Source organism: Ailuropoda melanoleuca, chromosome 1 (assembly GCF_002007445.2).
Source record: "Ailuropoda melanoleuca isolate Jingjing chromosome 1, ASM200744v2, whole genome shotgun sequence".
NCBI classification, from domain to species: Eukaryota; Metazoa; Chordata; class Mammalia; order Carnivora; family Ursidae; genus Ailuropoda; species Ailuropoda melanoleuca.
In genome coordinates this window covers 40244024-40267164 of record NC_048218.1, presented here as the reverse complement: position 1 = coordinate 40267164, position 23141 = coordinate 40244024, and the positions used below count along the sequence as shown (strand labels likewise).

The 23141-nt window shown below is 34.9% G+C and overlaps 1 protein-coding gene across 1 annotated transcript in view; it reads left to right on the top strand.

Annotated features, from left to right (window-relative positions):
- The window catches only part of PROS1 (protein S), a 60290-nt gene that overhangs the window by 21631 nt on the left and 15518 nt on the right, over positions 1-23141 (top strand). The window contains exons 3-10 of the mRNA XM_002929313.4: positions 1038-1062; positions 7796-7882; positions 10284-10406; positions 10505-10636; positions 13448-13573; positions 16176-16297; positions 19042-19157; positions 22136-22325. Coding sequence (XP_002929359.3) covers positions 1038-1062; positions 7796-7882; positions 10284-10406; positions 10505-10636; positions 13448-13573; positions 16176-16297; positions 19042-19157; positions 22136-22325 — 921 coding nt within the window. The remainder of the gene's footprint in view (positions 1-1037; positions 1063-7795; positions 7883-10283; positions 10407-10504; positions 10637-13447; positions 13574-16175; positions 16298-19041; positions 19158-22135; positions 22326-23141) is intronic.

The following is a 23141-nucleotide window of genomic DNA, read 5'->3' as shown; positions in this document are numbered from 1 at the left end:
CTCCCAACCTACTGGGCCATCCAGGCGCCCCTCCTTCTCATTTTCTATTCACCCCAGCCTCTCCCTGTCCAGGTCCCTAATGTCCTAGTCCACACTCCCAGTCTCCACCCTGCTGCTCACCTCCCCGTTGTCCCAAATACCTTCCTTTCACACTTACACCATCTCCTTTTGAACCCGTTCATTGTTGCTTGTCTTCCTGGCTTTTGTTCTGTAGAAGAAAACGCTACTGTTCGAATTACTTGGTGGGAGATCCCATCCTTATAAACGAGTAGACAAGTGTTGTCTGGGTTTATATGTGAGAGGAGGCAAGGGCGAAGACTTTGGCTCTGTACTGGATGAGGTATATTTCTTACTTGAGTATGTTTTTGTGTAGAAACACTGGTTTCTCATGAGGTGTTCTTGTGCTGTTAATGGTACACATTAGATATATTATTGCTTAAAAAGGCTTCAGGAACCAGCCCAGGAACCTTACGTTGAGAAATCATTTTTAACATTTTTCTCCCTTTGGAAAAGTACATTCCTTAGTCCAAATTACTGATTTACAGACAAACTTTTGGTACATAACCAATTTGTAAGTAAGGTATTACATGTACATAAGATGCTAAAAGATAAATGTCCACTTCAATTCACTTCAAATTATGTCACTCTTACTCAACCTTAAACGTGGCATATGTAATCAGCATGACATGAAATGTGTCAAATGGGTATCTGATCATTGTGGAAAAATTAGAGGATTTACAAATAGAGAGCATATATAACATGTAACATTTTCAGTGGAACCTGTTTTCAGATTAGAAGCTTTTGTAAAGTGACTTTATTGCTCAATATTGATTTAAGCTAAGTGTCTTATTGGCTTAATGTTATTAGTTATCTACTCCTGGCATATTTTACTGTAGCAAAAATGTTGTAATGTGGAAATGATAGTTATATGTAATATATTTGCATATTTAATATAAAACAAATTATAAAATTAAGTTTTAACTGTATAGTGAAATTTAAGCTTGCTAAGATATATTCTTTTCTTTCTTTCCTTCTAGGATTATTTTTATCCAAAATACTTAGGTAAGTTCGAAGAATCTCAATCATATAATCATAGAAATAGAAGGGAATTTAGATTTGATCAAGTCCAATCTTCCACCCATCTATTCCGTCCAATATAATTTAATTAGCCTTGGAAGTAAGAGTTCATTTTACATGCAGTTTTGCTGTCCTTTTATTTAAGGACATGTAGACAAATTTGAAATGGTTCTTTAATTACCATGTGGCATTTTGACGTTTAGTCTTTTTCCTTCTCTTGTCTTTGTCATAAAGGTCCATCGGCTGATGATAAAATATATTTAAGTATCAGGACATTCTTTAGAAGCATATGAATTGTCATGGGTTATCTTCTTAATATTGATATATAATTAACATATAACACTGTATTAGTTTCAGGTATACAACATAATATTTAATATATGTATGTATACGTTGCAAAATGACCACCCAGTAAGTCTAGATAACATCCATCACCACACATACAGTTTTTTCCTGTATGAAAACTTTTAAGATCTACTTTTTTAGCAACTTTCAAATATACAATACAGTATTATTAACTATAGTCACCATTCTATACATTATACCCTAAGACTTGTTTACTTTATAACTGGAACTTATGGATTACCTTTTCATGAAAGAAAAGATCTCTACACTATCCAGAGCTTATGACATAAATCATCATAATTTAAATTAGAGAAAAGATAGAATGTCTAGACTGTTTCAGCTTCTCAGTTTTAGGTAGGGATTTAAATATTTTATAAAAAAGATATTTGGCTATTAAAAATTAAAAGCTTGTATTAAAAAATACAGTATTAATCCTTGTTTCTTAGGTCCATGTAATGAAGCTCTGTTTTTGCAGGCATCAGCACTCTAGAAGTACATACCTTTGATCACAGTGTACATTTGGATAAAGATAAATAACTTTTTAATACAACATTATGTATTTTGGGGAAATTTCTTAGATAAAATACTTTTCTTTTTTCTCCTTTTCTCCTTCTCAACTTCCTCTTTTCTGGCTCTACTCAACTTTTTTTTCTCCTTGCTTGTCTTACTTGGCAGCATGGTAGAATAACCCAAGTGCAAAAAAACAAAAAAAGAAAGCCAAAAACAAAACCTGTAAGATGTGGGCTCTACTCCCAGATCTAAAAATTTCTACTGTGTCAGGTTAAGCAACTTTATTTTGTTTTTCAGGTTCTGTATTTAAATGTGCGCTATAATTATATTTTCTAACTTTGGACCTGCTGGGAACACCAAATAAGTATATGTATGTAGCTAGATTTTTTTTTTTACTTTACATTTTTCTTCAAATGTAAAGTATTATTATTTAACCAACCCATAATTTGAAACAAAACTATGCTTTTTATCATGTTTTATTTTTTGATGCACAATTTATATTTTAGTCTTTACTTACATATAGGCATATGCAATGAATTCCACTATTGAAAACAGAAAATAAATGTTCTATATAACTTAAACTTTTATGTCGTTTGATGTATATGTTCTATAGGCCAAGGGCCCTAATGGGGAGAAAAAAACCTTTATGATCCTGTCTTTGGCAAACCTAACATAACTTTACTAGTTACCATAGCTTATTCAGGAATCTCCTTATAGTGAGATAAGGACACCCAAGAACTTAGATCACTAATACTCACACAGTGGGCAGTGTTTAGATTTGGAGTTTCAGGGGTGAGAAAGTACTTCAGTTTATCCACATATCCTGTGTACTGCATTGTAAACATGGAACTTGTTAAAAAAAATACTGTGGGTTTCATCATTCAAACGTTAAGTTTTTTTAAGTTCTGTTCTTTCCTTAGAAAATAGAATGAATAACCCTACCATTATGTGGGCCTTTAAAATATCACCTGATAGACTGGATTTTTGTATTAATGGAAGAGAAACTTCTTTGGAAAATGCTAAGTTCTGAGCCTAAATATAAACATTAGAAATAAATTTTAGTTTCTGGTTCTTGCCAAGTTGGCGAGTTAGCCCAGACTGCTGACTCCTTCTCTTAAAATCATCTCAAGAGAAACACTGGCATTCCAGGCAATAATGATAACAAAATAAAATGAAAAACAACAAGAAATGTGAGAAATCCATGGATAAACTGAAGGCTGGCTTGACCTAGTGTGTGTGTGTGTGTGTGTGTGTGTGTGTGTAAAGTGGGGTGCTGACTGCTGAGGCAGCAGTAAGAGGACTGTTTGGAGTATTTAAAAAATGACCTAATCATACAAATCAAGAAAAAAACTTTATAAAAGTACAATACTGCAAACTCTCCGTAGCAAGACATATGGAAATAACAAAAATAGGGATAGAAATAAGTTAAAAAGAAAACAAAAGAGAAGATTCACAAAAACAAAATCTCATTCTTTGAAAAGGTTAGTAAGTTAGATTGACCTCTAATAAGAATGCTTAAGGAAAAAAGAAATGCCAAAACAAAAAGTGTAGGATAAAAAGAAGAAATACTATAAACCCAACATAGATTGAATTTATAATGGTAAAGATAATCATAAAATAAAATACAATCACAAAATAATATAAATAGCTATGCCACAATATATTTGGAAACTTGATAAAATGGATACATTCCCAGAAAAATACAAAACACTATAATTTTACAAGAAGAAGTAGATAACTTGATTACAAATAATTACTAAACCAGCAAAACCTTAATCAAAGCCCTCTTCCATGTTGCCCCTCAAATCCAGACCCAGATGTTTTACAAATGACTTCTTCCAAATTAAAAAAAAAAAAATTATTAAATTTTCTTTTATAAAATTGTCCTGGAAGAGAGAATAAGATTCTATGCTGTGAACTTATTCAGAAAGGTTTGTGTAATCTTGAATCCAAAATCCGAAAAGAACAACACAAGAAAACAAACTGAGGGCTTCGGGGGTGGGGAATGGGATAGGATGGTAATGGGTATTAAGGAGGGCGCGTATTGCATGGTGCACTGGGTGTTATATGCAAGTAATGAATCATAGAACTTTAAATCAAAAACTAGGGATGTACTGTATGGTGACTAACATAATATAATTAAAAAATTATTAAAAAAAAACAACTCAAGAAAATAAAAATAAAATTCCTTTTCAAATATAAATTAATTCTAAAGAAAATGATATATCATCATAAAATAGGGTTTATTCCAGAAATTCAAGAATGGTTTAACATAGAAAACCTCTCAATTTAATTATCCACATAAAGAGTATATCATTACCTCAGTTCATACAGAAAAAGCAGTTGATAAAGTTCAGCATTTAATTATAAAACCTTTTTGCAAACTGTGATTATAGGATTACTTTCTGAGCTTAGCAAAGGTTATACAGAATAACCATATAATTTACAGATTTTGATACTTTTGTCCAGGACCAATACTACCATAGATAAATGCCAGGTAAAAAAGAACAAAATAAGACTGTTCTGGGAAAATTGCCAAGTATGGTTACTCTAATGATATACACACAACAGTAGAGAAAAAGAAAGAAAGAAAAAGAAAAGGGGAGGGAAGGAAAAGAAAAAAGAAAAAGGGAGAGAGAAAGAGAAAGGCATGGAGGAAGGGGGAAAAAGGAAGGAAGGAAGAAAAAAAACACAAAAGGTGCAGTAAACATTGTACTTGCTGGATAAACTTTAGATGTAGTCTCTTTATGATTGAGAATAAGAAGGTAAGCACTGGAAGTTACAACCAATGCAATAAGGAAAGAAAAACAAGAATTATGTAGCGCATGGGCAAAATAGATACCTGTCATTAATTATAATTGATATGATGATATATCTAGAAGTAAATAGGATCCATAGACAATATAGTAGATACATAAGAGATTTTTAGATAGCTCTAAGACTAGCCTATAAAAAAATTAGTAGTTCTTTACACAGTCAGTAGAAAATGAAAAGATGATACCTTCTGCTGTAACAACAAATCTCATAAGACCCCTCTAGAGAAAAATTTAAAACTCATATTAATAATATACAGTATGAGGGGCGCCTGGGTAGAGCAGTCGTTAGGCGGCTGCCTTCGGCTCAGGGCGTGATCCTGGCGTTCCGGGATCGGGATCGAGTCCCACATGGGCTGAGTCCCACATCGGGCTCCTTCGCTGGGAGCCTGCTTCTTCCTCTCCTACTCCCCCTGCTTGTGTTCTCTCTCTCGCTGGCTGTCTCTCTGTCACATAAATAAATAAAAAATCTTAAAAAAAAAAAAAAGAATATACAGGATGGGGGCGCCTGGGTGGCTCAGTCGTTAAGCGTCTGCCTTTGGCTTAGGACGTGATCCCGGGCGTTCTGGAATTGAGCCCCACATCGGGCTCCTCTGCTGGGAGCCTGCTTCTCCCTCTCCCACTCCCCCTGCTTGTGTTCTCTCTCTCACTGGCTGTCTTTCTCTGTGTCAAATAAATAAAATCTTAAAAAAAAAAAAAAAAGAATATACAGGATGAACTGGAATCATGGAGAGACATTTCATGTTCTTGATTGAGTGATACTATAGGGAGAGCAATTATCTCCAAATTAATCTATATATTAAAAGCAATCCTATTTAGAATTCCAGATGGATTTTTTAAAAAGGAATTCAGTAAGTTCACTTAAGCATGTAAATCAGGGAATAAAAGTCCACCCATGTCTAAATAAACATTTAAAAATGTAAAAGGAGGAAGCACCTCATCAAATAGTAATAATTCAAAGCCATAGAAAGAAAACAATGTGATACTGTCAGAATACATAGACTAATGAAACTAGAGAGGTCAGAGACAGACCCATGTATATATGCCAACCTAATATTTGATAAAGATGACACCACAAATCAGCATGGATTGTTGAGAAGATGGTGTGGGGGAGGTTGACTAACTTTAATCAGAAATATAAATTTGAGTTCCTAGGTACCACCAAGTGTAATGGTGTATTCTAGGTGGAATAAAGAAAGACAAAAAATATCAAAGTAAAACCATGTAATTAAAGAAATAATACAGTAGATTATCTTCATAATCTATGTAATGGAAAAAAACTGCAAATGTACAAACTATAGGACGATAATTGGTACATTTGATTACAACAAAATTAAGAACTTCTCTTAAAAGAGACATAAAAGGTAAAGTTAAGAGATAATAGAATGAGAGATGATATTCATAAATGTTTAAATTTCTGCAGACCCACATGAACAATAAGTAACTGCCAATAGAAAAATAGTTAATAAATAATGAGGAATGTTTTCAGAGGAGGAAACAAAAATTTTCTAAATGACATAAAGGTATGCTCCATCTCACTAGAAATAAAAAAAAAAAACTATCAGATATCACTTATTTGCCTATTATGGCAAAAATTAGAAAGCCAAGGTATAGAAATTCGTATGCTCTCCGGTAGGAATGCACCTCTGGAGAGCCACTAAGTACCTGCCTATCTAATGATCCCACAATTCCTGAAACCCCTGGATATCCATTTCTTATGCATGTACTAAAGAGACATGCATGGAGATATCCATTGCAGTGCAACTTGTAGAGGTGGGAAGTTGTGGACAATCTAAGTATCTTTCATGGGTTTATAAAAATGGTGGTTACTTGTAACGGAGTAACGTTCAACAAGCAAAAAATTAGAAGCAATAACTTTTATGCAGCAGCATGGAGTGATCATAAACATCCAGTGCCTCCTTGCTGTCTGAATTTGGATGTACCCTAGGATTGCCTTGATCAGTAGACTATGGTGGAGGGGACAGAATGCCTCTTCATTGGTCTGGCAGCTTCTGCTTTCTTCCTCCTGGAAGCTGGCATGAAAGAAGTGCCACTTTAGGACCAGCACACTCAGAGAAACTCAGCCACATTGAGAAGCCCTGAAGTATGACGTAACTTGTGAGGAGAGAGGTGCCCAGGAGCCCGAGCTGTCAGCCATATGAGTGAGAAGCCATTTGAGAGGCGGATCTTGCAATCTCAGCTACCCTGGCTGGCTCTATGTGCGACAGAGACAAACAGCCCAACTAAACCCTTTCTAATAGTTGACCCACAGATTGTGAGCAAAATGGAGAGATTATTTAAGCTTCTAATTTTGGGAGTTATTACTCAGCAAAAGATACTGTAAATACCACTTCTTTAGTAAGTTGTGATTAGCTGTACAATGAACAATAATGTTGTCTTCGGAGACTATTAAGAAATGTTGACACTAAATGTCTCCTAGTTAAAGTATGTATTTATCTGTTATTTCAGCTGTTTTTGCTGCCAGATTGCTATATCTAATTTCACAGAATTATAGTGAGGAATAAAACGAATGAAGTAAACCTGCTTTGTAATATTGAGGCATTATACAAATATTTTATTAGTCTCTGTGCAACACTGGGAGAATTAGAAGAAGTTGCCTGCAGCAACCAGAAACACTAACTTAATCTATTGACTTAATTATAGACACTTTTAAATTAGACTCTGGTCTACAGATTTGAGGGTAACCCTAGGTCTCTGCTACAGAGTTAAGAGCATAGATTTATTGGCCAATAGATTTTTCTGTTAATCTAAGATCTTTTTCACTTCTTGCTTTAAGGTTCTTCTCCAAAAAGAAGCTTCCATAAACCTGTTTTTCATGATTCTGTATTTATTGTAATCTTGCTTGTAGAATTTTTAATTTTTCAAAAATGTGGATGGAAACATTTAGGGATGACGTTTTGAATGCCATATCCTGTAAATCCATAGGAAGATAAATATTCTATCACTTTGGATAATTTCTACCTCCACCATGATTTCGGATGAAGTAAGTGTATCTACTCTAAAAAGATTACATTTGTCTGTACTTACAGGTTGTCTTGGCTCTTTCCGAGCTGGATTGTTCACGGCCGTACGTCAGTCCGCTGATGCGCACCCTGATCTAAGGACCTGCGTCACTGGTAAACACCTCTACCATCCGTTTAAAAAACAAAACAAAGTAAAAACCTGCAAGTAAATAAAATACAACATGTGACTATAACTAATGTTTAAAATCAACAAGTGAGCCCTAATTGTGTGCCCAGCAAGGAGATACTCTCAGAATCATTTGAAATAACGTTTTTTTCAAATGTAAATGCTGCTCTTTTGCTCAAAATAAATATTCACCTAATGTTTAGGTTGAACAGTGTTCCTTGTTTACTAAGCTTTAGGTCATTAACTTCAGAATTTTATGCCCGACAGCTTTGTTTTGGATGTTGTTGCATAATCATGTATACAGTTGATTAATAAGGTCAAAGTAGAGCCATGTTTATTCTTCTAACTTTTGGCATCAATAATGTGAATGTGAAAAATGTTAGAATATCAAATTAGCCTTCTCCCTCTGAAGTTCATGTAGGACCTAGTGATAATTCCGGTAGATTATTTGTCTCTAATTTCCCAATTTCCCAGCTGAGAGTCAGAGACAAAAAGGTGAAATTGCAACATGTAAATTGGGATGTTCGTCTAGTGAATATTTTACAGTGGCATTGGCGTTTTCTAAATACTCATTTATCTGAATTTTCTCTAATTTTAAATTGGTTATAATTACACAAGTAAAACAGTTTGCCTGAACGTGTATATTTAATCCATACTTTATATTTTAATTTACCAAAGGATATGAAAATAATTTTTTAAAAGATTTTATTTATTTATTTGTCAGAGAGAGAGAGCGAGCGTGCACAGGCAAGGGGAGCTGCAGGCAGAGGGAGAAGCAGGCTCCCCACTGAGAAAGGAGCCGAGCTGGTTGTGGGAATCAGTCTCAGGACCCCAGGATCATGACCTGAGCCCAAGGCAGCTACTTAACCGACTGAGCCACCCAGCCGTCCCAGATATGAAAATGATTTAATAATTTGCTGATTAGCCTTATTTCTAGAATTTTAACTAATACCTAATTTATTACCACTTTTCAAAAAAATTGATTTTATAAGGACATTTGTTGAAAAATTTGGTAATTAGGTTTTGATTAGGTTCAATTTTTTTTTTTTTTTTTAACGTGTAACAAAATTCCTCAGGGTAATTTAAGCAAAGTGGAATGTGTTGGAAGGAACTTGCAGAGTTAACTTGGAAGGCTTGAAAAACATGTCTGGAAATGTGCAGGAACCAAGGGACCTTTGCAGTGTCTAGTGAGGGGAGAGACCACAAATACACAAATGGGCATATCTTTTAAGATGGTAATAAAGTACTATAGCATTTTATGAAGAAAATGACCATCCTCTAGGAATCACCAGTTCTCTTCTACCTATTGTCCAGTGTCTGGAAACCATTGTTTTATGTATTTTGAGCAGAGTTGTATTTATTTAAGACAGGAAGATAAATCTAGTTCATGTTACTTCATCTTAGCCCAAATTGGAAGTCCCGTATTCTTTTTTCTATCGATATCGAGTAGTTTTATTTGTTGTGCCTGCCACATTGAATTGTTTTAATAAAGGATCAAATAAGGTAATTATATGAAAAAATAACAAATTACAGTTGTAAATATATATTGTATAGTTGTATATATTTGCAAATAGAAAAGTAGTTCCCTTTTGCAAAATAATTATAAAGATTTCTCTAATGGACTATTTTTTCTTTTTTAAAAAAAATTTTTATTTAAATTCCAATTAGCCAACATACAGTGCAATATGAGTTTCAGGCGCACAATCTAGTGACTCAACACCTACATACAACACCTGGTGCTCATCACAACGAGTGCACCCTCCTAGTCCCCATCACCCATTCACCCATCCTCCACCCACCTCCCCTCCGCCAATCATCAGCCCATTCTCCATAGTTAAGAGTTGGCCTGGGACACCTGGGTGGCTCAGTTGGTTCAGTGTCTGCCTTTGGCTCAGGTCATGATCCCAGGGTGCTGGGATCAAGTCCCACATTGGGTTCCTTGATCAGAGGGTGGGCCTGCTTCTCCCTCCGCCTGCCAATCCTCCTGCTTGTGTGCCCACTCTCTCTCTCTAACAAATAAAGTCTTTAAGTAAGAAAAAAAAAAAAAAAAAAGAGTTGGCCTCTTGATCTGCCTATCTTTAAAAAAGAATGAAATTTTGCCATTTGTGGCAATGTAGATGGAGCTAGAGAATATTACACTGAGTAAGGTAGGTCGTCACAGAAAGACAGATACCGTGTGATTTCACTTAGGTGGAGTTTGGGAAACAAGGCTAATGATCAAAGAGGAAAAAATAGTGGACTCACTTTTCTATGACAAAGTATTAGTTGAGGGAAGGAGTTGTAATTGTTTTCATTGATGACAGACTCTGTGCACAGGATTTCTATTAAAGGGTTTATAATTCTACCATGGCATGTGGTAAAAATTAAATAGCTGTCTATCTCCTTCAGCCATTCCAGACCAATGTAGTCCTCTGCCATGCAATGAAGATGGATATAAGAGCTGCAAAGATGGCCGAGCTACATTCACTTGCATTTGTAAACCAGGTTGGCAAGGAGACAAGTGTGAATATGGTGTGTATACTAAACCCACCTGACTCATCTCAGTTGGCCTCCTGGAAAGTTCTCCAAAGCCTTATTGCTTTAAAAATAATTTATATTTCCCTTCTTAGATATAAATGAATGCAAAGATCCAGCAAACATAAATGGAGGTTGCAGCCAGATATGTGATAATACACCTGGAAGTTACCGCTGTTCCTGTAAAAGTGGTTTTTTTATGCTTTTAAATAAGAAGGACTGCAAAGGTAAGAGCAAGAAGGCTTTTGCTGTGTGAGAGCAAAGTTCAGTTAGAGGAGTTTCCCCAGGAAATTCTTGGAACTCTGTGGCTGTAAGTTCTTGTAATAAATATACATTATTACCCACCTTGAAGCCTTGTAATACTAGGGGACTGCCTTTTAGTTTAATGTTTATGGATTATTTTGTTATTTATAGAACTTTTCATTGTTTTCTTATTGTATTTTATTATTTATTGAGTATTTTACTGTTTTCTTACCATCTGTGTGTGTGTGCATGTGCACGTTTGAATAAAGAATTTCATTAAAAGGTGATAAAGTGAAGCTTTAGTGCAAGTCCGTGCTTACTAGAGTCTTTGCAAAATCATTGTTTTTATTTTTTTCAGACATTATAATATTTCCTTTATTCCCATAAGATAAACAGCTATACAAAGTAATCCATCATAATCCTTAATAACCTCTTCCACTGTATTTCATATTTCCTTTTTAGATATACCTGTCAGATATCCAATATAAACCTTTCTTCTTGCACCTTATCTCCTGTTGTGGTTTTTGGAAAGATGAATAAATAGTTTTCTTTCTCTAGATCTCCTCATTGGTCATAACTATTTTTTTCTTTCTTCAGACTTAAATAATCCCTTTCAGTTTAGCTTCTATTCAATAAGTCATTTTACTAGTGTATTTCCTTTGTCCTTATATTTCCCTTCAATTTTGACTCTTTTCCCTATGCCTATTGTCCCTTCTATTTGACTATTTTAACTGCTATAATTAAATCTTCAAATATTCGTGCTACCTGTAGATGACTAAAGATTAAATTTTCCAGCCTGGAGTTAAGTTTTACCTTTAGAAATTGGAAATAATTTCTCCCTCCTTCCCTCCTTCCCTCCTTCCCTCCCTTCTTGTCCCTCTCCTTTTTGCTATGAGGTGGAAAAATACAGTAAGTTAAAACATAAAGTGTCCTTGTTCAACTCTATTCAAATGTGCTTTGGGAAATCCCCAAATTGAATTCATATTCAAGGGATGTTCTGTCCCTAACTGTGCTATAGTGTTTAGTATAGTATAATTTACCATAATTATTTAAAGTGCCGTTAAATGACTCTGCAGTGACCCGCATTAACTAACAATTTCTCCTAAACCATTATCCAATTTGTGACCATACATCTTTCTTGTCTACCTATTTGAAGGTCTGTTTGAGGTTAGAAATTGAGAGTACCAATACTTTTAGAACACATTATAGAAAACCATCATAATGCAGGATACCATATGCATTCTATAAAAATAATACCCATTCATACTTCTGCATTTAAATACTTGAATGGTCTGTTCTTCTAAAGAAGTTGTGACTTATATTTTTAGTTAAAAGGCATTTAATTCTTATACATTGAGTTAATACTCATGTATATAAATTATATATTATGTGTAAGTCCTCTTACACACAAGAATGTCCCTGATGACTACAACATATGTTCTTGTATACTTCATTTACACAGACTTTATTCATGAACTAGGTGATAGAAGAATAGTATACAACTATTACAGTAGGACCTCTGCCAAGATGTGGATATGCTTGAGATCAAGTTGCCAGTAATTGTCTACAAATGCAAGAATACAACTTTTCATCAGACTTTAGATGTCAGTGTAGAGTAATAAAATCAATGTGCTATAACCTGAGCTCATATGATTTAAATATACTCTGCAGAATGCCTCAAACCAAATAATTTTAAGTCATATGTTTTCACTTTCTTTTAAAATATGGCTTTTTTAGCTCTTTTTAAAAAAATGAATATTTTATTTGATGTAATTGGAGATTCACATGCCATTGTAAGAAATTATAGAAAGAGATCCCATGTACTCTTTGTAGAGTTTCTCCCAATAGTAACATTTTATAAAACTGCAGTACAGTATCACATGCAGGATATTGACATTGATACAGTCATGATATAGGAGGAGTCCCTTATACAGGAATTGATTCAGTTATTTCTGTTCATGCTTTTTAAAATAGAGTAATGTCTGATTTTGGTCATTAGTCTGTGGAAAAATTAAACTCTCAGTTTTATAGAGTAGAAAATATATTTTCCATTCTGAACTTTGCTGTCTCCAGAGAGCACAGATGAGAAAAATTCACTAATAATTACATCTCCATTGAACTATTTCTGTCACTTGTTTTGTTTTTCTCTTGGATCCTTTTATCTAGTGACTAGTTGCAATCAATATTTTGTTTCCTGCTCTACCATGTAATGTAATAAATGCATCTGAAATTTCTGGATATTAATTTAGCACTAAAATTTGTATTGGAATTTTATAACTACATAGAGACCTTACTCAATTCCTTTTTAAATTTGAGTCACTCTTGAATACTTTAGCCAGCAATAATTGTATGCACATTTAGCTACTGTCCATTTCCAAAGGACAACATGACTGATTAGCCACTTTGTATTTGCGATGATACAGAGTGAATCTACTTTTAAGAACGTACTTCAAAAACACGTATTTAGAGATACATGTTAAGAATATGGTGAATCTTTTCTCCCATTTATTCATGTAATGTAACTTGGTAGATAAGAAAATAGCTAAAGCCCTCTCCTTCTTTTACATAACTGTAAAGAACATAGCAAACATCAAATTCCCTATATGTTTGTATGAAGAAATCATGTTTAGTAAACTAAAACGTGATGATAGATTTAAAATTTTGTTATTCCCAGGCCACACTGTTGTCTCATTACGTATATTAAACTAGATCCAGGAAACACAAACCAAGCATTCTTTGCTAGTATACTCTGGTACGGGAAAAATGTTTTTTTAATTTATTGGTTTCATTTATAGATGTGGATGAATGCTCTGTAATGCCAGACATTTGTGGCACAGCTGTGTGCAAGAACATCCCAGGAGACTTTGAGTGTGAATGTGCTGAAGGCTACAGATACAATCCCGTATTAAAGTCTTGTGAAGGTAGAGTTGTGGCAGTATCATTATTGATGGTGGAGAGGGTGGGTGTGGCCTTGATTTGAGATTAGAAGCATTGGTTCTGTTTGACATCCAGTCAGATTTCCTAGGATGGCAAGCTCCATGACAAAGCTTGGCTGATTGGGTAGTCGTTGGCTTCCTTCCAGAGCAAAAGTGTGTAAGACACATGGTCTTTAAGTTTAGTGTTAGGCACTGTGTTTGTCCTCTAAGCTACTTACAAATCAGACACCTCCCATATATGATAAAAGCAAAATAAACACACGTTTGCATCATTTAAATAGCATTCAAAGATAAAAAGAATTTCAACCTGGAAGGAAAAACATACACATGTGAAAGAAAGACAAGTTTAAAAATCACCTGGGTGTTACATGGATGGTTAGAAATCTTCAGTTTTATACCAACTTTTGAATAATTTTCTGTGCATGTATCAGTATGTCATTTATTCTTAAATAGGAAATGACATAGTTTTATTATAATTAAATACATACAAAAGAAAAATCTCATCATAATTAAATGATAACTGAGCTCTAGAAATTTGAGAAGAATTGATGAAAATCAGTCCACAGTGCGTGTGGATTTGGGAGGGCCCTTTGGACTCACTTGGCCCAGAGAGTGCTGCCAAGTGTGTATGTAGCATGGAGGTATTAAGGGGATTTTTTAAATCATAGATAAATATGCAGATTATCTCATATCCTCCTCTAAATTTTTAAACATTTTAAGACAAATTTAATATCATGACTTAAACTAATCAATAGTGATTTTTAGTATGACTATATATATATATATATATACACATATGTGTGTGTGTGTGTGTATATATATATATATAAAATGTACCCTTTTAACAATTTTTAAGGGTATAGTTCAGTGACATTAATTATTTTCACATGGTTATGGAGCCATTACTGTTCTCTGTTTCCAAAAGTTTTTCATCATTCCAAACAGAACTCTGTAACCATTAAGCAATAAATTTCCCCTCCTCCATCTCCCAAACTCTAATCTACTTTCTGTCTCTATCTACTTTTTGGGAGATAACCTTTAATCTAATTTCTGTCTCTAGGAATTTGCCTAAATCAACAGTAATTATAGAGTAGGTTTTTTTCAAATATATCTGCTCCTCTTGATATTTCGATGTTTTACCTCCTATGCACTCACCAAAAAATATCCCCTCCACACACCATTTCTGTTCGCCCACAATTCCAGATAGAAATTACTGTGGTAATACTCAGATTTATTATTAGCCAACTTCAGCATGTATATTGTAGTTTTATTCAATGAATGACAGATTTTTTAAAAAAGAGGTATCTATGACACATAGGTACAATATTCATATTACTTTAATTATCTGCAATTTAATTTTAATGCTAAGGGATCACTAATTTTGCAGTTGTATTTTGAGGCATTTTATGGGGGAATTTATATGCTACGAATGTATGCATTTCTGTACTTCCGAATTCCCAAAGATTGCCGGGTGCATGCATTGAAAATATCAAGGATCTCATGTAGCTCTGAAGTAGACTTAGCTGAAGCATATTATTACAACTTTTCAAGGATGATTTTCTTGAATATGGGGTGAGGACAGGACTATATATATTTCACAATATGGGAGGTAATAGCAAATTTTTCTTTTTTAACTGATAAGAAATAAAGAGACATCCTTAAATTTATTGTTACTGTCAATCACTGCATTATGGAATGTCAGATGTTCTTGATATTATGTAATACCTGATTATATTAACCTTCAGTTAAAAGTGATTTTTTTCCCCTTCCTCTCTCTTCCCTCCTCTCCTCTCCCTTCCTTACCCTTCCCTTTCTTTTCTTCCGAGCAAACAATTGGTAGGCAGTCTCAATGGAATTCAGTTAGTTAGAAATGACAGTTACCTTGAGACTCTCAGTCTTTTTTCCTTCAAATTCAAAAATTGGAAAATTAGTATATTTGTTACATTTTTATTAATTATTTATTACTGAAAGTTATACATTAAATTTGTTGTTTCACTTGTGTACATATATGGAAATTACACTTGTAATTCATTTAAATTTCCATGCCAAGTGTTGAAATGGGATTTCATGTCACAGAGATTTCTTTTACTAAGAATCTAGTATCACTGATTACCTTTTATTTATTTAGTTTATTTATTTGGGGGAGAGAGTGAGCAAGCACAAGGGGGAGGGGCAGAGGGAGAAAATCTCAGCAAACTCGCCTCTGAGCGTGGTTCCTGATGCAGGCGGGGCTCGACCTCAAGACCCTGAGATCATGATCTGAGCTGAAATAAAGAGTCAAATGCTCAGCCAACTGAGCTACCCAGGCACTCCTATTATCATTGATTATCTTACACTAAAATCAGATTTTTTTTTTTTTTATTTATTCTACAGAGATAGAGACAGCCAGCGAGAAAGGGAACACAAGCAGGGGGAGTGGGAGAGGAAGAAGCAGGCTTCACAGCAGAAGAGCCTGATGTGGGGCTCGATCCCATAACGCTGGAATCACGCCCTGAGCCGAAGGCAGACGCTTAACCGCTGTGCCACCCAGGCGCCCCCTCTTACACTAAAATCAGAATACTCCTATCTATGTTCTCTTTTACCCCAGATGTGGACGAATGCTCTGAGAACATGTGTGCTCAACTTTGTGTCAATTACCCTGGAGGTTACTCTTGTTATTGTGATGGAAAAAAAGGATTCAAACTTGCCCAAGATCACAAGAGCTGTGAGGTAACATTTTACGATGCTAAACTTACCATCTCTTTTCTAAAATGAGAAACTGAGGTACGTACCTCCACATAGCTGAGGTAAGTCAGGAAAATGCAGATGTTCTAAGAAAAGGTGCATTTTTTAAAAAAGATTTATTCATTTATTTTGAGAGAGAGCTCGAGCACAGGAGGGACAGAGAGAGAGGGAAGGAAAGAATTTCAAGAGACTCCCACGAGGGGTTCCATCTCACGACCCTGAGATCATGACCTGAGCCAAAATCAAGAGTCGGACGCTTAATTAACTGAGCCACCCAGGCACCCCAGGAAAATACAGATGTTCTCTAATAATTGCTCTAGGTCTAGCAGGCTATGAGTCACAATCTAATTACTAATTTTGGTCATGTAAGCTATAAATATTGGGGATAATTAGTGACTAGTTTTAAAAAAATGACTGCAGTGTCAGAGTTCAGAAAGTGCTCATCTGTAAGGCTGTGCATTTACAGAATACAATGTGTATGCATATTTAAACAATTAAGAAAAGCTGAGGTTTATACTTCCCTTTGGGAGAAAAAAATCTTACATAGAAACCCTAGCAGAAACATCTTCCTCTGTGTACTTTCCCTTATCCCACTGTGACAAGTTTAATCGCACTTTGGCATGTCAGTACTTGCAAGAATGCTCATAAAATCTCAGGTGGAAATAACTGTCAGATTAGAATTTAGTGGGGTTTAAGTATGTCAAAATTCAGAGAGGTCAATTTTGTTAATCTGTATCTCTCAAACTTGCTTTAAATTACTTGGATTTAATTCACAATTGATCCAAGAATTGAATGTTGGGGGTATTTTTTCCTTCATTGAAATAAATAGGTCAACATCTGAAGCTTTTTTTCCTGTATGTAAGGATCATGTGTTAGTGATTCTTAGTCCAACTCTTGCATTCCTTTTCACAAGTGAAGGTAAAATGTTACAGGATTATGAGGCAGACAGTAAAAAACAAAACAAAACAAAAACCACCTAAATGCTGATTTAATCATGTGTGTTCACATACCTCTGTATCTGTTACTAGGACAAAACTGTGTATGTCCAAAAAATGTCACATTCAATAAATGCCACCTACTTGGTAGAGGAAGGTAAGGTGAGATATTTGGCATATGCAGTAACTTCGACTGTACTTAATGGAATGCCATGTATGTGAATGTCTATTTTGTAATTTAGTCTTTTACTATTTTAGTATTTGTAGTAGTTACACATCACCATCTACCTTGGAATAGATGTATTGAAATTCTAAGAAGAAATGAGATGTTGTTTCTGGGCCTTCATTTAATACAGTGCCATGTACACAGATCCCCCCTGAATATCCCTATATGTATGCCCAAGAATGTATCCCTAAAAAGCTTTCTGTCTTAATGTTTGCTTTTACTCTTAGAAAAAAATACTTAGTATTAAATTTAACGACTCTGAATCACTTTTTTTGTAAATTCTTTGGAGACTAACATGGTATCTTAATTTTTGCTTAATGTTTGCTTTTACTCTTAGAAAAAAATACTTAGTATTAAATTTAACGACTCTGAATCACTTTTTTTGTAAATTCTTTGGAGACTAACATGGTATCTTAATTTATATTCATCCCATCTAGGATTTCTAGCATTTCTTTTGATGCAGGCAGTCTGCGTCTGAGAACCTGGGGAGGCGGAGTGGGGGAGTTCCCACAGGACGAGCCAAGAGGTTCCTTGGCTTCCTACAGGATAGAAATCAAATGCAAGCCAAGGAAAGTGAAAGTGGAGTTTATTGAATAGTGTGAATGACAGAGTATAGCAGACAGAGTGTCTGGGGGACTCAGAAAGGAAAAGAGAATGAGTCTCTTCATTATTTAGGGCTAGGGGTTTATACTGGAAAGGGGTCCAAGGTAATATATTCCTTCAGGAATCCAGGGTAGGGTCCCATCAAAGGCAAGTGATAGGTGAGTAATAGGTGTTATTTTGTAAATCATCAAAGGTAGGGGGTGTTGATGCCAGTGTCAGCTGAGGTTTGTTCGGAGCTAATGTCCTAGAGCATGTTTGGGGTCCAGCTCTTCTTAGATGTTATCGGGGATTTGGGGCCTAGCACAAAACTCAGAGAATGATTAACTTTCTTGTTTCCCCCCCCCTAGAGTGGGAATATAGCTGCTTTGGTTTTTACGCAAAGAGGTGAAATACAGAACATGAGTAAATAGGGCTGAGTGTTTCTAAAATAGTAAACAGGAGTGTTTCTAAAATAGAGTGCCTTCAGCCTCCCTACCTCACCTTCATTATCTAGATGATACATTTTTGCTCAGAAAATCTTTAATAGTGAATGAGTGAATGTATGAGCTGCTACTTACTGGTATACTAATTCTTCCATGATTTCTGACTCCAAAATTTTTTTTCAATGTAATTCTTAGAAGGCATCAGAACTGCAGTTAATTAAGGAGATATATGTTGTTACTGCAAGAAGGAGGTTGTGTTTTGGGCTGAGATTTGCAAAGGAAATAGTAAGGACAAAAATATAAGCCACATAGATTGAGCAAGGCTTTTTCAAACACGTGTTGTGGGAAGTTATACTGATGGACTATATAAGGAAGTAAAGGATGTTGGTTTATTACCAAGGGTGTTCTTAATTTAATTAACGTATCACAGAGGACACGTTTGACAAGACCATTAGGAATCAGAGAAAGGGATGTCTAACCTGACACAAATAGCAAGCAATAACCTATGCATTTTGTTTCTTTGTTTTGTTTCCTTTTCTCCAGGCTGTTCCAGTATGCCTTCCCTTGAACCTTGCCAAAAATTATGAATTACTTCACTTGGCAGAGCAATTTGTAGGCGTGGTTTTATATTTAAAGTTTCGCTTGCCAGATATCACCAGGTGAGGTACCAATATCAGTGATAATCTCTAGAGGTAAAGAGGTAATGACAGAAGAGAAATAACTGAAAAGGCTTGAAATGTATGAGATTGCATTTCCAATTAGATAATTGAGGGATATTATCAATCAGATGATTTGGGGAACCCTAAAGTTGATTTACCTCTTCACACATGTAATGTCATGCTAGAGTCACTTGGGTCATTCTAGGCTAACCTTCCCCAATGATCATTTTACCTTAATACATCCTCCTCCCTTTTCTAGTGAATACAATTTACTAAGAAGCTGGGAAAGTAGATTTAATATATTTGTGAAATTTCTATTCTTCTTCATATGTGATATAAAAACTAATGAGAAAATACTCAGTATTGCCTTTAGAATATAGTTCTATTCATAATCATTAAGGAAAATTCATAAGATTGCTTAGGTGGTATTTTAAAGGAAACATCACATGATTTTAATTGACTGAGTACCTTTTCTGTTATTCCTACAGTTAGGTTGCCTCTAGGGAAAGAATAGTTGTTTGTATTTTAGAGTCACGATTTAATTACCAGATATTCTCAGAGTCATACATGGTTGGAACTAGAAAAAAGAAATTGGAATTTTGTTGAAGTAATGGAAAGGAAACTTATTTGTGACTGATTATAGAGTTCATATTTGAAAACATTTTAATCAGATAAGCCTGCATACATACAATTTAATTCATTAGATATATGAATGATTATTCATTAAGTAATTCAACTAAATTCATAGACATCGCATCATTAAGGAACATTGAACTGTGTTCTAAAATTCACTGATATAATTGTGCTCCTTCAATACTCTTTTTTTTTTTTAAAGCTTTTATTTATTTATTTGACACAGAAAGAGAGACAACCAGTGAGAGAGGGAACACAAGCAGGGGAGTGGGAGAGGAAGAAGCAGCTCCCAGTGGAGGAGCCTGATGCGGGACTCTATCCCAGAACACTGGGATCACGCCCTGAGCTGAAGGCAGGTGCTTATGACTGAGCCACCCAGGCGCCCCTCATTCAATACTTTTACCCACCAAGACCTGGTTTTCCTTTTAACATCTCAGAGCAAATAATATTGTCTGGTGACATGGACTGGGGACAACATTTCCTTTGCAAAGAGAATAATGAGAATGAGAGAGAAAAAATTATTGCAGACTTAGGCATGCTCAGGTGATTCAGTTGGGGCTCTAACATTGGATCAAATAGGCCAAATAATAATTTTTTTTAGTCTTTATTCCCTATTTATTTAAACTTTTTATTGAAGTATAATATATATACATATACAGAAATATACACATACCTTAAATGTACAGCTTGATGAATTTTTTATAAACTGCCACCTGGTGAGTCAGCAACACAGAATAGCTAGTGCTTTGTTGCTCCCCCCACCCCTTTTTACAAATTCCTTCAGCTGTTTCCAATGATCAAATATTTATCCTATCCTAAAGTTAACAAATTCACTCTTCTTTTTCATTCTACAAAGCTTCAGAAAAAGAATGAATTGTTCCCCAATGTATGCTGATATATTGCAGACAAAGGATGCAGAGCACAACTCTTTGTATTACTGGGTCAGCATGATTTTGCAAAGAGAAGGAAATTACCTCCAGAATAGGACCAACTTCTGGGAGATCCTGAGCATGCACAGATTTGGGTTTTGACAAGATAATACATGTTTGACATCAGCAAAATGTGGTGGTTATGAAAGAGAATGGAGGTCCTTATCCTAAGTGAAAAATAAAAATAGTAATAATAATAATCTTAGTTCAGTCAATTACTACTACATTGTTATCTATCCAACATACTTTACTCCACATGACCTCTTTTAAATATTTCTTTGGAATTCTAAAGATTAAAAAATTTATTTTATGGCCTTTCTTTGTTCCATTTGAAATTAGAAGTTGTATATGGTGCCCCTATTACTATTACTAGTAGGTAAGGGTGTGGGATTCTTTCTTGCCTTACTTGGCAATTATCTGAAGTCCTGACTTTTTAACTTAAATTAACTTTATTTTAGCTTAACTCAAGGGGTAAGAGTTACACAACTATTTTTTCTATTCCCTGTTTGTCTTTTTTCAATCATTTTGATTTGCTGGTTTCTGGGAAATGTTAATGCTGATTCTCATTACAGTGTCATTAGGGCACTAATCAATACATGTTATTTTTTAATGCAGCATTTCTAAGATATTTCTTCCCCTGTAATAGCTACCTATATAAGTGAGGTCTTAATAGCAGCAGTCATTGCCAGAGCTCAGATACCCCCAAGCACATGGCCAGACTACATCCTTTAAGCTGTCCTTTCTTATGCTCTAGTATAGTGATTTATACAGTTAGAGCTCTGGAGAGCTTTTGAAATCAAACTAACAGGTATATTTTAAAGTTTTTTACTTTGCGTTTCTTACCACACAGGAAGGCTTAATTATGTTTGCAGTCAGCCAGATGCGGTCTTATATATCTCTGTGAGTGATTCCTTCCTGACATATATGAAATCACAGGGAAAATGGGCCTTTTGATGTATAAACCAATTATGAAATTGTACCACCCTTTACTAATCACTTAACGGACACAGAAAAAAAAAAAGGAATCTTAATGTCAGAATGTCAGATTATATACTGTATTAAAAAGCTCCAGGAGAGATACAATATATCTAATATTGGTACATGTATATGAATTCCAGCATTTAAAAGAGTGCCTTCAAAACAAATGCCAAAACAGATGAAAAATTACCACAGCATCTGTTCACGGGGGAAAAAGACTCCAAGAATAAGCAAGAAAATAAAATAACCTGATTTTAAACACATGGAACCAGAAATAACACATGAACAGTCTAATTCTGCCCTACTCTTTAATTCCAGGAAAGAAAGAAACAGTTGGCTCTTTCAACATACTGCTGTTTGCTAGTATAAAAGAAAAAGCATAATATATTGAGCTTTCCGAATTTCTCTCTTAAGGCTCTCTGTTTGTCCATTATTTAGATTTTCAGCCAAGTTTGATTTCCGGACATATGATTCAGCAGGTGTGATCCTGTATGCAGAATCTCTTGACCACTCGGCTTGGTTCCTGATTGCCCTGCGTGATGGAAAGATTGAAATCCAGTTTAAAAATGAATTTACAACGAAAATCACAACCGGAGGCAAAGTTATTAATGATGGTCAATGGAATATGGTAGGTTTTGCAGATTTCACCAAGAAATCATTCCTGAGTCCAAGGTTCTAGAACTCTGGCAAGAGATTTCCTTTGCTCTTGAACTTATTTAGTACCTCACAGTTTAATAGCTGGTGCTGCCTTATGAATTAATTCAATGTAATGTGAGATCGTTACAGTACAAGTAGTAATAAAGGACAGGTGGGCACAGGTGTGGTTTACCCAAAATGGCGCTGTTCATATTTTGACAGCCGTAGATTTTGGACTCTTACCGGAATAATGTCTGCACAAGATCAGATACAGTTGTCAGAGTCATCAGTGAAATTCTCTGGCTTCTCCAGACGCTCTCGTTAGTGTCCACACAGCTTGATATGTACAGCTATTCCTCCAGTGTACTGAACAAGACATTTTATTGCCTAATGTCCCCAAATCACATATCTAAAAATCACTAAGATCACTTTTCAGCAAAAGAGAGAAAACGGAATTTTTTTCTGATTGATACAAATTGAAAATACTATTTGTTTGAAGAAGAATGTGGATACACCCTAGGTAATACAGAATATATATAAAGAAGGTAAATGTTTACCTTCAAAGCTAACATCTGGAGTTGTAGGTAGTGTTTATTAATGAATTATCCATGAGTGATACGCTCAAGGCAGCATTTTGGGTTGGATAGAAGGCAGCCATTCAGTTCCACACATTCTGTCTCCTGTATTTATGATCCTTGTTAAAAAGAAACTCATTTAATGATATGCATATTCTGATTAAAGTTTCCCTTTATAAACTGAATCCAACTTGACATTAAAAATTAAAAACAATAAACAAGTCAGAGAAAAA